At 40.8% G+C, this 15945-nt stretch overlaps 1 protein-coding gene across 6 annotated transcripts in view; it reads left to right on the forward strand.

The window, feature by feature from the left end:
* Erich2 (glutamate rich 2) overlaps positions 1 to 15945 on the forward strand; it is a 34230-nt gene that overhangs the window by 6213 nt on the left and 12072 nt on the right. For 4 of the 6 annotated variants that reach the window (XM_034493852.2, XM_034493854.2, XM_034493849.2 and 1 more), the window contains exons 4-9: positions 3249 to 3284; positions 4517 to 4547; positions 5076 to 5124; positions 5333 to 5369; positions 9278 to 9370; positions 13533 to 13681. In XM_034493852.2, coding sequence (XP_034349743.1) covers positions 3249 to 3284; positions 4517 to 4547; positions 5076 to 5124; positions 5333 to 5369; positions 9278 to 9370; positions 13533 to 13681 — 395 coding nt within the window. Of the gene's footprint in view, positions 1 to 3248; positions 3285 to 4002; positions 4121 to 4516; positions 4548 to 5075; positions 5125 to 5332; positions 5370 to 9277; positions 9371 to 13532; positions 13682 to 15945 lie in introns of those variants that run through there. The other 2 variants (XM_076928892.1, XM_034493853.2) reach the window with 2 other exon arrangements.

Here is a 15945-nt window from a genome sequence, read left to right on the forward strand (position 1 = left end):
AAATGGGGCAGAAACCTGGAGACAGGAGCTGATGCAGAGCGCATGGAAGGGTGCTGCTTACTGGCTTGCTCCTCATGGCTTCCTCACCCTGCTTTTTTATAATGCCAAGGACCACCAGTCCAAGACTGGCACCACCACAATGGGCTGTGCCCTCCCCATCGTTAATTAAGAAAATACCCAACATGCTTGCCTATAGCCAGATCTTATGGAGGCATGTTCTCAGTTGAGGCTCCCTCCTCTCAGATGATTCTAGGTCATGTCCAGTTGACATAAAAACTAGCCAGCACAGTGGGTCTGCTTTGGAACGGTACCATGACCTTTGTAGTTGGGCAGCTAGATCTGCCCAAAGATCTGGGGACAGACTATACAGTACAGCTCTGGCTGTCCTGAGTTTTCTTTCCCCACTGAAATGGGAAGAGACTGGTATGTCTCATGGTACAGTCCAAGTAAGGGTCAAATGCAAGCCAAAGCTCATGGAGACCCAGACTGTCCTCAGTCCAGCTTTTACCATTTGCGAGGAGACGTCCACTTGACATGACTCATCCTAACATAAATATGTAGGAAGCACAAAAACATAGCTTCTAAAACTTAAATTGTAGAGGCAGCTGATTACCTAGACAGTCCCCTATTACCCAAAACATCGGAGTATCTGCCTTCGGCCTTCTGGCTCAGAACCATCTGACAGACCTTGAAATGAAGCAGAAACTGTGAAGGACTAATTTACTGTTTGGCAGAGCTAAACTTTTGACTCTCCTGCACTGAGTGTCCTTTCCTGGGCAGTATTTTTTGTCTGTAGATGAATAGGGCAATTTTTGTCCCAGTGGCTATTTTGCCATAACTGGAGCAACTCCATATGGAGGTAGTAATGCTCAAATTCTTCTTTGAACCAAGAAGGAAGAACTGTCAGGAGTAGACATGTCTCTAGTTAAATGATCCTTAATAATGAATGAATAGTAAATGTCATATTCTGTAGATTTCTGATGTTTGAAAGACTATTTATATAAAGTGTATTGAAATTGTTAAACCTTGACCTTCTTAGCTATTTCTATTTGAATATTCTAGAAAGCACCTTAATATAATTAGATCAGAATCTAATATAACCATGAGTTTATTATCTGGTCCTTAACTTGCATTACTTAATGATCCTAAACTGTTTGTAATAGCAGTTATTAGAAGGACTGGGGTTAAGCCTTGTATTCTTAAACGAGTTGCATAGGCACAATGCTTATCTAAGAGTAACAATATTAATTCCAATTTTTGTATCAATATAAGAAATTTCTACCAATGGAAGCCTTACATCTGTTTCAATTTATAAATTCTATATCAATGTAAAAATTATAACTTTAATTTGTATCAATTATAAAGATTTCTACCAATGTAAAATTGTGGCTATACAATACTTTGGGAATAAATTTAGTAATATATCCCATCTATTTCCTTCATGTTCAAAATTATGACCATTTCCAAATTATTTCTTAAAATGACAACATATCATAATTTATAAAATAACCATAACCAAGACACCCAAACCCAAGGGATTGAGATGACAACTCTCCACAACTTCTTCTGCTGACTAGGGAAGATGAGAAATTCTTTAAAGGGATGGGGGGGGGTGTAGGAAAATTAGAAAATTTGCTTAGACTTAAGAAAGCTAGCTTTGTCATCTGTTATCCAGTCTTTACATGTTTAAAAGACTCAGGGCTTGACTGAAATCCTGACTGGATCCTTCCGAAAGGTTGCATAAAGCAAGTCCATCAGGAATCAGCAGCAGTTCCTGAAGCTGTTCTGGAAACAGCCCCTGGACAGCATCAGGAAGCAGGAGGTGGAACAGCAGGTCACTTCAGCATCCCGGAGGAAGAATCTTGCCAAAGCTGTATATTCTGTAATATATGAATCTTACAACTGAAATTTTAGTACTATTAATACATTTGTGTGGATTATGTAAAGCACACAGATCAGTTAAGGATGAATTTTGTTTCTTCTTTGAGCAGATGAAAGACAACTATTTTTATGAGTTAATGAGCAGGTGAAAGACAACTATCCTATTATGAGTTAATTTGATCAATAACCAATTGTAATAAAGCTTTGTTCATGCCATATGAAGTAGAGCACAAAGAATCTTAAGGATTCCATAACCCACAAGATTTATTGTGCAAATTTAGCTGAAGTTCTGGCTAGAGACATTTTTATGTCTTGGCCAGTTATTGAGCTGTTCTCATGTCAAAGAATCAGCAGATCAAGTTACCTGTCTTGTTTGATTTTCTCAAAATTTTCTTTTCTGTAGCCAAGATCTTCGGGAGGTCTTCCCCTATCCTGTCTGATACATACTGCTCTGGAAGGGGTCCAAAGCTCTTTCTCCTTTCCTGTCAACGGAAATACAGGTCCTCTTTCCCAAAATAGCATGTCCTTTGTCCAGTAACCAGAAATCATTAAAGGTATAGAATGAATTAATGTAATAGCTTGACCTCTCCCAGAGAATTTTTAATATCATAAATACCACCAAACTTATAATCTTCATTTTGGTAATTAAAATATCTCAAAGCAATTGGAGCAATCTCAACAAATATTATCTGTTTAGATGCTGCTCCTCCGCTATCTCCTGTTTTTTTTTCTTACACAATTTATTTTAGATAATCCACTTTAGGCTCCTGGTGGGGCCTACAGTTCCTCTGCACTGGCCCAAGAGCTCTAGATTCGAGAATGAGGCGCGCGCGCACACACACATACACACACACACACACACACACGCACACACACGCCAGCTAATTTTGATATGCCTTGACTAGCTTAATGTTTGGGCACTTCCAAACCTCTCCATGGCTAGCACACACTCCCCTCCAGTATTCCTGGCTTAACACTGTCTAAATCTATATTTTATCTTTGCTGGACAGCAACCCCTACCCCTGGATAGGGCTGCTTTCCCTTTACACTACATTGCTGGATGGTTTCACTCTTACAGCTCTTAAATCTGATCTCTCTGCTTCTGAGTCATGGGGATTCTCCTCTCTCTCCCCCTTGGTCCCTTACCCATACAATCTAAAAGTCACGCCTCCATCTCCCTGCCCAACCATTGGCTGTACAGCAATTCTTTATTACCAGTCAAGCCATCTGGGGACAGGGACCCTTAGCATCTGGAAGCGTGGCTTTTGGGAGCCAAATGAAGACAAAGCATTAGAACCATTTCTCAACAAGAGCCATTTGAAAAGGGAGCAGTACCAACTAATGCCTCTTTGCTTTGCTGTTCACAGTCTTAGCCCTGAGTTTTGTATTCCTGAAATTCCCAGGTATGTAGTAATAACCATTTTAAAAGTCTGGTTTGAGGCCTGGGCATGATGATACACATCTGTAATTCCAGCCCTTGGGAGGCTGGTGGATTTTGTGAGTTCAAACCCAGTTTGCTCTGTGTTATGAGTTCTAGGTCAGACAAAGCTACAAAGTGAGACTCTCTCTCAGAAAAAAACCAAAAAGTCTGCCTTGGGATGTGGAGCCAAGTGGAGGAACAAGGGAATTGTTGACATATGCTAGAATTAAGTGTGGCCTTTCCCATAAGTAAAAATAATACAACTAAATGACTTATAGAGATATGTAAAGGGCTCCATTATGAAGAAAATCAGTCCTATAACTAGATAGCCTAGAAAGCGACAAAAAAACTCAGAGAAAACATTAAACTTCTAAGTATTAGTAAATGCATGTGAAGACTTATGAGATAAAAATTAAAATGTATCACTGGATAAAATAAAAGATCAATTTGTACATTTATATATTTAAACAATATTTTACTAAAATCCCATATCTTAAATCTGGAAGCCCTCACCTTCTTTTGGCTCCTATTTCCTCTACAAGTTATCTGTGATGGCACCAGCAAACTGGACAGTGGCAGAGATTATTTATCATATTTAGTTTGTTGACCCTGGAGAGAGAAGTCTGTTAGCTGAAAAGAAGTCATGATTTCCAGAATCAGTGGGAAGGGTGTCCTAGGGCCTGCTGTTGACTTTATTTTAGTCTAGACCTAGAATCCAAGATAATGAACTGAAAAGATAACAGAACTGGTGGATTAGTCAACACATTACCACTGCCCCGTGCAGAATCATTCCTGCATCTCTGTTTAGATGGACTCAAGGTAAGATGAGAAGAAAGTTGGCTTCTCTAGAGTAGTGGTTCTGAACCTACCTAATACTGAAACCCTTTAATACAGTTCCTCATGTTATGCTGACCCCCCCCACCATAAAATCATTTCTGTTGCTACTTCACAACTGTAATTTTGTTATTGTTAAGAATCATAATTTAAATATCTGTATTTTCTGGTGGTTGTAAGCAACCCTATGAAAGGATCATATGACCCCCAAAGGGGTCACACTCCCCTGGTTAGGGGTTGGGAACCACTGCTCTAGGTTTTGGCACTTCTTAGCCCATGCTTGACAGCCTGCTCATAGTTCTGGGTTTTGTTTCATTTGCATTTACATTTATCTAAGTGTTTAGACATTTATGAAGTAAAAGTATCTTGTTTGTTTTTCAGCAACTATCTGGAAAAGACTGACATTGTAAAGGTAAAGGATTCAGAGCCGGGGGTGTAGCTCAGTTGGTACAGTGCCTGCCTAGCATGCACACGGGAAGCCCTGATGTCATCCCCCAGCCTGCACAAGCTGCCATGGTTGCACACACCTGTTATCCTTGTCCTTGATCACTTTGGCTTATGAGCCTACCCTTGTAATGGCTAAGCCATTTCTCTACCTCAGTCCTAACACTTGGGAGGGGAAAGCAAAAAAATTAGAAGTTCAGGGTCATCCATAGCTACATAGTAAGATCAAAGCCAGCTATGAATCAATAAATATGCCTTGTCTCAATAAAAAGTAAATAAAATGTGTATTGCTGGAGGTTTTGTTCTTGTTTTATTTTTGTTTTTAGAATGCTTTGGGTCAGCTTTACCATCCATTTATAAGGTTTAGAAATAATTGGCTTTAGTATATATTATACAATAGAAATATTTACATAAAAGCTCATAATATATTTTTTCCAAATACTTCAAACTAAAATAATAATGATAATTCTAGTTTTTATTCCTGCTTCTATTTTAGGCACCAAAAAGCAGACAGAATGGCAGATTGCTATTGTATGATCCGAAGGGTAAATGATTTATTACTTAGATTGTGTTTTACCATGCTCTTGCTCTGAATATTGGAATGGTTGGATGCCGTTGTATAACTTAACAGTTAAATCCTCTATTATCTATCTAAAAAAACAAAACAAAACAAAAACCTTAACCTCAATTATAATTTTATGTTAGGAATAGAGCTGTTGAAAAAAATACTAAATACTTTTTTTTCTCTTTCAGAAAAACTGATGAGTGGCACCAATAAAGAAAAGTCACAGTAAGAAAATGTCTTTGGCCTTTTAAGTAGTTAGAAGTAGATAACACAAACCAGTTATCACCTAATTAAACTCGAAAAGGTAGCCTTGTGTGGATGGGCTGCAGTTGCTACTTGAATAGAGGAATGTCTAAAACAAAAATTAAATTGTGAAACAGTGAAATATATGTGATGCTCACTCCTGCCTCCAACGCTTAAACACAATGCTCTCTGGCTCCTCTGTCTTTTGTTTGTTTAATTTTTTTCTACTTTTTCTCATTTCCCTTTGAGGCTGCTTCCTTCTTTAGAACATCTCTGTAAATGAATACTTACTATAAAATTAGTATTCTCAGATCATTTAACATGCATCATAGTCTTACATAAAGAAAAACAATTACCTTGAATAGTTGAAGAGGCTGGTATTCAAAAATCACAGTGTAGATCAATTGAATTGCTGACAACGAGGTATTAGTTCCACTGATAGCCTCAGTTCCAATGCTAAGGTCTTTTACAATACAAAGCATCTCCTACCTTGGGGTGGAGGGGAAATATGATATTTATTCTATAGAAAATCAGTTTTAATATTGACCTTAGAACAAATTCCTAGGGCTGGAGAGATGGCTCAGCAGAGAAGAGACTTTTCGGGGGGGGGGGGGGGGCAGATTTGATCTATGGTGGCTCACAGCCATCTCTAACACCAGTTTTAGGAAATGCAATGCCCTCTTCTGGCCTTTTTTGGTCATTGCACACATATTGTGCACAGACACATGCAGGCAAAGCACACATGCACATCAAATAAAAAAGGAAAGGTGTCTGTGACAGGCCTGGCCACCTCAGTTCAGTTCCCAGGACTCAACATGGTCAAAGGAGAGAAAAACTTCCAGGAATATATGTATATAGAGAGAGTAGCTCTTGGGAGTTCCAGATACATTGTCATGCCTGAAGTCCTGGATCATTTTGAATACTATTGGCTGAGAAAAATTCTATTCTATGAAACACATATATAAAAATCTCCAGACTGTAATAGTTTAAAATGTACATATTTACTTTTTAAAAAAATTATCTTTAATCTTTTTTACAGTCAAGTCATTATTCGCCTCCCGATCTGCCTCTGACAGTTCCTCATCCCATTCCTCCTCCCCTGTCTCCAAGAGGATGTCCCCAACCACCCACCCTGTCCCACCCCACCAAGCCTCTCCATTCCCTGGGGCCTTAAGTCTCCAGGGTTAGGTACCTCTTCTTGCACTAAGGCCAGACCAGGCAGTCTTCTGCGATATATGTGTCAGGGGCTCGTATATGTGTCAGCTGGTATATGCTGCCTGGTTGGTTGCTCAATATCTGAGAGACCTCAGGGGTCCATGTTAGTTGAGACTGTTGGTCTTCCTACAGGTTTGCCCTCCTCCTCAACTTCTTCCAGCTTTTCCCTAATTCAACCACAGGGGTCTGCAGCTTCTGACCATTGGTTGGGTGTAAGTATCTGCATCTGACTCTTTCAGAGGGCAGTCATGCTAGGCTCCTGTCTATAAGCACACCATAGCATCAGTAATAGTATCAGGCCTTGGCACCTTCCCTTGAGATAGATCCCAAGTTGGGCTGGTCACTGGACCTCCTTTCCCTCAATATCTTCTCCATTTTTCTTCCTGCAGTTCTTTTAGACAGGGACAATTCTGGCTCAGAGTTTTTGACTATAGGATGGCAACCCCATCCCTCCACTTGATGTCCTGTCTTTCTGCTGGAGGTGTATTCTACAAGTTCCCTCTCCCACTGTAGGGCATTTCATCAGGACTCCCTTTGAGTCCTGAGAGTTTCTCACCTTCCAGGTCTCTGGTACACTTTAGAGGATTCCCTTCTCATCTTCACTTTTGCTGCAAATTTTATACATCATATAAATATAATACTTTTAAAAAAACTTGTAGTGGAGCACACACCTTTAATCCTAGCTAGCACTTGGGAGGTAGAGATAGGCAAATCTCTGAATTCAAGGCCAGCCTGGTCTACAGAGCTAGTTCCAGGACAGCCAGAGCTACACAGAGAAATCCTGTCTCAAAAAACCAAACCAAACCAAAACAAAACAAAAAACAAAACCAAAAAGCAACAACAACAAAAATAACTTGTATTTAGGTGGGGAGTGGCATGAGCCACATATGTGAAGGTCAGGAGACAGCTTCTAGTTGTTGATTTTTTTCCTTCTGTCATGGAGGCCTTGGGGCTCAAACTGAATTCATCAGGCTTAGCAGCAACTGCCTTTACCAGCTCTACCAACACACACACACACACCCAGCCCCTCTACTCCTGTGCATTTTGCATCAAAGAGAAAGTAATATGTAACAGATCAATGTCAGAGGATTTACATTTGTTTCAAGTTATAGTCCACCAGAAAAAACCATCTTATATAAGTATATCTATCTACATATACTTCTATATATCCTGTTACACAGAGTTGAAAGCACACTCAGAAAGAGATACACTGTCCAGTACTAATAATGTTCAGGCTTCACCCTCCCAAGTGCTGGGATTAAAGGCATGAGCTACCACATCCTGCTAAAGTGAGTAGTTTTTAGTTGGAGAAAAGGTTGAATTTATGGCTTGTAACTCTTCCAGTACTAATGGAAATGAACAGGCCATTGGCGGAAATAAATGACTGTTGTGTCAGTATGCCCAGCTGTATTGTTTGCTTCTCTCGATGCTGTGACTAAATGCCTGATGGAAGCAACTTCAGTGAGGAGGTTTATTCTGGGTCATAGTTAGAATACCCCACCGGGAAGGAGGCATGATGGCAGCAGTGAGGGGTGGCGAGTCACACTGCAGGCAGCAGGGAGCTGCTCATCATTAAGACAAGATCCATCTCATGGAAAGGCGTTGCTCATGTTTAGTAGATTCTTTCTCCTTAGGTATCTCAGTCTAGAAACCCCTTCCTAAGTGAGCCCAGAGCACTGTCTCCCAGATGATCTAGACACTGTCAAATTGACAGTCAGAGGACATTGTGTACTTTAGGGCTGCTATGGTTGTAGACAGTAATGGGACTTCTCATAGCCAGTGTTCATAGACAATACTAAGCAAGGAGGGTGGAGTGCGGCTTGAAGCAGAGGTGATCCACATCCCGAGGGAGACACAGCCCAGGGGGTCAGTGCAGCCTGGACCTGGATGGAGGAGCAGAGGGACAGGTCATTCCTCAGCTCAGTACTGATTGCACTGGACTATGAAACTACCTTTTGCAAGAACACTATGGTCAGGTTTCCCTGTGTTCACAAAAGGACAAGAGCAAGGCTGGTAAATGTAGCCAGTGAGCCTCGCAGATGTGTGGCGTGACCACCCCAGGTCCCTGACCCAAAATCAAAAGTAAATGAGGTTAGTTTTTGAAGATAGGTCATTGCAGTAAAAATGGAAAACTGTAGGGACCGTTTCAGAGAAGAATGAACTCAGAGAATTTCTCAGTGGAACTTTGCATACAAGCTCATCTCACTGTTGGCTCCACCCACTGACTGGGAGGTTTGGAGGTTTGGAGGTTTGGTTAGGTTAAGACACTACCTGTGCTAGGTTAAAGAACACTAGTGTGTAGTATGTTCTCTCTCTCTCTCTCTCTCTCTCTCTCTCTCTCTCTCTCTCTCTCTCTCCCTCCCTCCCTCCCTCCCTCCCTCCCTCCCTCCCTCCTTCCCTTGCTCCTCTCTCTGTCTCTCCCTGCCTCCCTCCCTCCTCTCTCTGTCTCTCTCTTTCTCACTCTCCCCCTCATCTCCCCCCTCCCCTCTCTCCTTGTTTTGAGTCTTCACTCCTGTTTCACCTACAGGGAAAACGGCTGAAGCAAATCCACAATTCTGTGACCAAAGTTGAAGAAACTGTATCCTGGGGCTTTGTTATATGATGGTGTGTGTGCCTATACAACCTTTTCTAAAATGAGTGCTAAGCTGCTCTCTTGTTTCTACTTCACTTTTAAGCAAATCCCCCTTTGGACGCAGAGCAAGATTGTCAAACAGGCTTTGTACTTCTCCAGCACAGATCCCGGGAGGAGCTAATGCATTCTCAGCAAAGTAAGATTTAAATCGTTTTGGTTTTTGACCTATAGTTGAGTAATATAAATCATTTAAGATGAAATTTAAACTGAGTTTTCTGAAAATACTAATTCGAATAGCAATTGAGGGACATTTTCTAAATATGCCAGATATAGTCCTTTAAAAGTAAAGAAAATACTGAATTTTAGGATATTTACTCTCCAGCATAGCCACATTCTGCCAGACTGTCTAATCTGAGCAACTTCGTAGCTTTCAAAGGAGAAGGGCTGGAGACAGAGTCTCACTAGGTAGCTTGGGTTGTCCAGGAACTCACTCTGTAAACCAGGCTGGCCCCTAACTCATAGAGATCCATCTGCTTCCGCATCCCAAGTGCTGGGGTTAAAGGCATAAGCCACCACCACATCCTGCTAAAGTCCGTAGTTTTCAGTTGGAGACAAGGTTGAATTTATGGCTTGTGATTCTTTAAGTGCCTACATTGTAGACTTTACAGAAAGTGAGAAGAAACTTTGTGCTTCACTGTTAACTGACTGTGTCAGTCCTCAGGTAGGTTTTGGTCATGGGTGTTCTTGGTTGCAGCTTGCAACAGTATCTAGCTAGCATTCCATGCAACCACAGGACAGTGAACTTACCACCTGCCTCCATGTGTTTAAGATTAATTAGAGCATTTTCAACTACTCCAATCCTCAGAAGTGTGCAGGCTAACTCTGAAACTCAGGGATATAAGTTAATGGATCTGCAGACATCCTAGTTCACAGAGTCTTAGGTGTATATGCTGTCTCCTATTGACTTCAGTTATGCCAGTTTTAGCAATATGGTCCACAAAACAATAATGTCTTATAATAATGACATCTAAAAGTCAACAGAATACTGTCATTTAGCAAAGAGAAAGGCATGAAAACCCTTTTGCTAGAGTTGATATGACCATACGTAAGTTCTGGAAAGTGATTCTGTGGCAGCCTAGTAATAGTTCTGCCATCCCAAGCAATTGAGGACTCAAACTCTCAATGTCAACTTTCTCTGATACAATTAGAAGACCAAAGGGTCAGCACATAAATCATCTTCCTGTGCCTTCTTTATGTTCAGAGAAGGGGGTATGTGGGTTGGTTCCTGCTGTCATTTTTATATCTTTAAAAAAGGGGGGTGGGTGTACAAAGTATGAGGTTTCATCATGGCATCTTCAAACGCATGTCATACTTTGTTCTTAGTCCCCTCCCCTGCTGCCACCTCTCACCCCTTGCAACTTGCTTCCTCCCTTTCCCCAGTCAGCCTCCCTTTCCACTTTTCTTTTCCATGTATTCTATTTCCCTGTTTCATACTACTCTTGAAATACTTTCTTCCCCTTCTCGTTTCATAATCTATAAACACACACGTATAAGCACACACACATATGCATACATACATACAATTTTAAACTTGTGTTCTGTGTCTGTCTTAGTTAGGGTTTCATTGCTCTGAAGACACACCATGACCAATGCAACTCTTATAAAGAACAACATTTAATTGGGGCTGGCTTACATACTGTTTCAGAGATTTAGTCTATTATTGTCATGATGGGAAGCATGGCAGTATGAAGGCAGACATGTCACTGGAGGAACCAAGAGTTCTGTATTGATCCAAAGCAGCCAGGAGGAGGCTTTATTCTGATTAGAGACATCAAAGCTCACCCCTGCAGTGACACACTTCCTCCAACATGGCCACACTTCCTAATAGTGCCATTTCCCATGGGTCAAGCATATTCAAAACCCAACAGTATCTGAGAAAACATGTACTGTCTTGGACTTATTTCTCTTCACACAATGGTTTTCTTTTCTTTTTTCTTTTAAAGAATATATATATATATATTCATACACACATATATATATATATATATATATTCATACACAATATATATATATTCAGACACACCATAAGAGGGCATCAGATCCTATTATAGATGGTTGTGAGCCACAATGTGGTTGCTGGGAATCGAACTCAGGACCTCTGGAAGAGCAGTCAGTGCTCTTAGCCACTGAGCCATCTCTCCAGCCCTACACAATGATTTTCAGTGCATCCATTTTTTTTTTTTTTTTGAAAATGTGATTTCCTTTTTCTTTAATGGTGCATAACTTTTTTTTCTTTTTGCTTTGAGACGGTTTCCTGGGTAGACTGCGCTGTCTTGGTTTATACAGGCTGACCTCCAACTCAAAGAATCACCTGCCTCTGCCTCCTGAGCACTGGGATTAAAGCTGTGCACATTGCATTCAGCTTGATGGTGTATAACATCTCATTGTGTATATGCACCATGTATTTTCTTTACATTTCCATCTTAGGTTCACTATTGCTGTGAAGAGACATCATGATGAAGGCAACTTAGGAAAGAAGTATTTAACTAAGGGCTGGCTTACAGTTTCAGAGAGTGAGTCCATGATCATCACGGTGGGGAGCATGGTAGCAGGAAGGCCACGTGGCTCTGGAGCTGAGAGCTCACATCTGATCTATGAGTTTCAGGCAGAGAGAGAACAAGGTTTTTGAAACTTCAAAACCCAGTCTAGTGGTAGCTTACACCTTTAATCCCAGCACTTGGGAGGAAGAGGCAGGTGGGTCTCTGTGAGTTCAAGGCCAGCCCGGTCTACAGAGTGAGTTCCAGGACAGCCAGGGCTACACAGAGAAACCCTGTCTCGAGAAACAAAAACAAACAAACAAACAAACAAAACTTCAAAACCCACCTCCAGTGACACAGCTCTTCAAGGCCATACCTACTCTCATAAGCCACGCCTCCTAATCCTTCTTAAACAATTTCACTAAATGGGAGCCAAACATTCAAACCTTGGAGTCTATTATTCAAACCATCACATATCCATGAACTGGTTCTACTTCCTGGCTATGGAGAATAGTCCAGTAGTAAACAAACATGGATGTCAGGTTTGTTTATTGGGATATGTTGGCTTAAACTTTTCTGGGTAAACCACCAAGAATGGGATAGCTTAGTCAAATATCCTAGGGAAATAAAAGCTCTATTATTAGCTCTACAAAGTACAAAGGAATATAACAGGCCGGTCAACCCATTGTAAAGTCAAAACCCAACGGCTAGCCAGAAGGAGCAGAAGGCAAAACAAAAAAAAAAAAAAAAAAAACCTTGACACCCAGTCTGATTTCTTGAGTTTTATTTCCAAGACTTACCTGGTGGAGCGAGCCAGTTCCTACAACTACTGTCCTCTGACCATGTCACATGGTCCATGACATGACACATGACCACACACCTAACACATTCAAAAGAAAGGAATATAAAAAGAAGCAAAACCCAAGATAGCTAGCTGATGATACTGATTGTTTAGACTTCAGTCTTTTTTGAAAGGACAAAACCACCATAATTTTATCATTTTGTATCTTTCCATGAAACTAGAAACTGAATTTTTTTTTCGAAAGAGACATGATAAAACATTGTCTTTGTTGTTGTTATTTTGGTTGGCTGGTTGGTTGGTTGGTTGGTTAAGACAGGGTTTCTCTGTATAGCCCTGGCTGCCCTGGACCTCACTCTGTAGACCAAGCTGGCCTTGAACTCACAGAGACCCATCTGCCTCTGCCTCCCAAGTGTAGGGGCTAAAGGTGTGTGATATGCACCTGGTTGACACTGTAAGATCCTTACCACTCTGCAGAGGGGCTTGGGACATTGCATAGCTGTAGCTGGGTTTCTCTGGATGGAGTGCTGTCCCCAGGATGCCTTTTCTCTATGTGCTGTTTATTGGGATGAAGTTTCTAATGTAAAAGCTAAGCTTTTATGAGCGTGGGGTTAATATTAGTGTTGGAACCTTACTATGAATATAGCACTTGACAAGAGCAGGCATCTACTTACAAACTTCAAAAGCCATTCAAGGCCAATTTTATGGTTTTCTGTCACCACATCACGATGTACCATAAATATTTTCCTAAATGATTCTCTTATGTGCTGTGTGTTGGAACTCTAAAAAGAGTCTATGAATGGTTACATGACAATAAGTACCAAGCAGAAATGGTTTTTTTAGTAAATAATACAAATTATGCTTTTCCAAAGAGCCAACATGCTCTTTAAGTCTGTGTTTGTTTGGTATATCATATTCTGATTTTCTTGGAGACGTAGTATGCAAATGTGTGTTTTGTGACCCTTTATAAAACATGAAGATCCCTGTGACTGAGATGTTTCACTGTCTACTTTAACTGTTAGAAAAGAAGCCTCTTCAAAGAAGACTGAAGATAAAGTCCCTTTTAAAGGTAGTGAGAACAGACCCTCTTCAAGGACTATTGAAAATAAAGATGTCTTAACAAACCGCCAGTCCGACCTGTGGTCATCGTCCTTCCTAAAAGAAAGCGAAGGTAACAAATAGCTTTTGTCTTACTGAACTCAGTAATTGTGGCTTCGGTTCCAGCCCACTGTTCGTGACCTTTGAACATGAGTTGACAAAGCTGTCGCTCTAAGGTAGGTCAAAGGAAGCAGTACATGTTCAAACTCATATTCTGGATTATTTGATATACAGCCAGATAGGATGTCTGCGGCTATATATTATATAAGATAAACATTACAGGGTATTAAATACTAAAATGGATTAAAATACTCTAAAAACTTAACAAGCTAGCATGCTAAGTACCAGCTTAAAAACTGGATCCAGTTGTCAAACCAGACACTGACCTTTCTCTTAGGAAGTTCATTTTCTAGACAGAGATAGTTGGCCAGTTCTTACAAAGTAAGTATTGAAGAATAGATTTTAAAAAAAGAAGAAGAAATACTGTTGGGATGTTAAAGATAAATGAAATCCTGTCATTTACAACCTTGGACGGAGCTGGAGACGGAGCTGGAGATCTTTACATTACATGAAACAAGACAGGCAGAAAAAGACCATGCCAAAGGGCTCTCGTGGTGGGACCAAAAGTTAAGACTGGAGAAGTGGTAACCAGAGACTGGGCAGGAGGGAGAAAGGAAAGCTGAAGAGAACTGGTCAGTGCAGGTTAGAGATAGCAGCTAGAAGTCTGGTGTGTTCTATCACATCAGTAGGATGACTGGAGACAAGGAAAATAGACTGTTTGAAAAAATTAGACTGATGGAGTTTGTTTTCACCATGAGGAAGTGATACATTTGATGAGGTATATTTAACCTGCCTTAAACATTACAAAGTTTATGCATGCATCAAAACATTACATGGTAGTCCTTAAGTGCATGCAACTTTTTTCCAAGACAGGGTCTTTCTGTGGAGCTCTGGTTGTCCAGGAACCTACTCTAGAGACCAGGCTGACCTTGAAGTCAGAGATCTCCCTGCCTCTGCCTCTCAAGTGCTGGGTTCAAAATCGCTGTGCCACCACCGCCCTGCAGAACACATATAATTGTTATCAATCACTTTAAAAACAAAAATCTCAAACAGTGACACAAAACACCCCCGTGAAAGATGATCTGATGCTGTAAGGGCCACTATAGTGACGTTAACAGCTCCCAGGAGAGAGTACTTTGGATGCAGAGATCGGGAAACGTCTTCACAATGCTGAGTGTCTGCATTGAATGACCATCCTTGTGATGTCGCAGGATGTTCTTAATCATCTATTATGACCCTTCCCCTGATGACATCAATATGGTGAGGTAGTGTGCAGACTGGATGTACTTTGGAGGTTCAGGAGGGCGTGGTTACATGGAGACTGTGGACGAGACAAAAGCAGGTAGACAGACCCTTAAGAACGATCCACCGTCAGCGTTCAGGTTGGGTATTTGGTTTAGAATTGCTGTCATCCTTCCTTCCTTCCTTCCTTCCCTCCTTCCTTCCTTCTTTCTTGTTTTTGGTTTCCCAGCCTGTTTTCTCTGGTGCTCTCCCCTGAATGTCTTCTTTTTTTTTTTCCATATAAGTGTTTATACTTTGTTTATAGTACCTCATGGCCATGATCCCATCGAAGAAGAGACTTTATAGACAATCTTCTGAGAAGGGTCTGGATCTAATGAGTTCAGTCTGAAAGTATGAAAGACTACACAAAGCCAAAGGCACTGTCTCATATTGCTTCCCAAGGCCCACATTAGAAGAAACAAAGGAAGTATTCTTTGAAATTACCCTAATTGTACATTTTAGTGTATTTTAGAAAAGCATAATATAGAATGTCTTCACAAGTATCAACTGCAGCCAAACTTACTCCCAGACTGATGGGGTTGCCTTATGGTCTTGAATATGGGGTGGTTTCATTTCTCTGCCCCAGTTTCTTCTTCAGTGGGTGGGACTAGAAACACTACCCAGCTGGAGAGATGCTCAGCAGTGAAGAGCACTGGTTCCCACTGTTCCTGCAGAGGACCCGGGTTCAATTTCTGGTACCCACATAGCAGCTCACAACTGTAACTACAGTTCCAGGGGATCCAACATCCTTACATGGATATGGGTGCAGACAAAACACCAATGCACAAAAGATTAAATTAAATTTAAAAAAATTTAAAAGAGCCCTGTCTTAAAGAACTCCCTCTGAAAATTTTAAGTAAATAAATAAAAGAAACACTAACCATCTCCTTGGGATGTTGATAGAGGTAAATGACCTAATATGCCTACAGATGGGAGGAGGGATGAGTTTTTGTGTGCTGTTTTTATTAATATGTTGGTCTCATGGATGCTCATAGG

The sequence above is a fragment of the Arvicanthis niloticus genome, chromosome 2 (assembly GCF_011762505.2).
Source record: "Arvicanthis niloticus isolate mArvNil1 chromosome 2, mArvNil1.pat.X, whole genome shotgun sequence".
Classification (NCBI taxonomy): Eukaryota; Metazoa; Chordata; class Mammalia; order Rodentia; family Muridae; genus Arvicanthis; species Arvicanthis niloticus.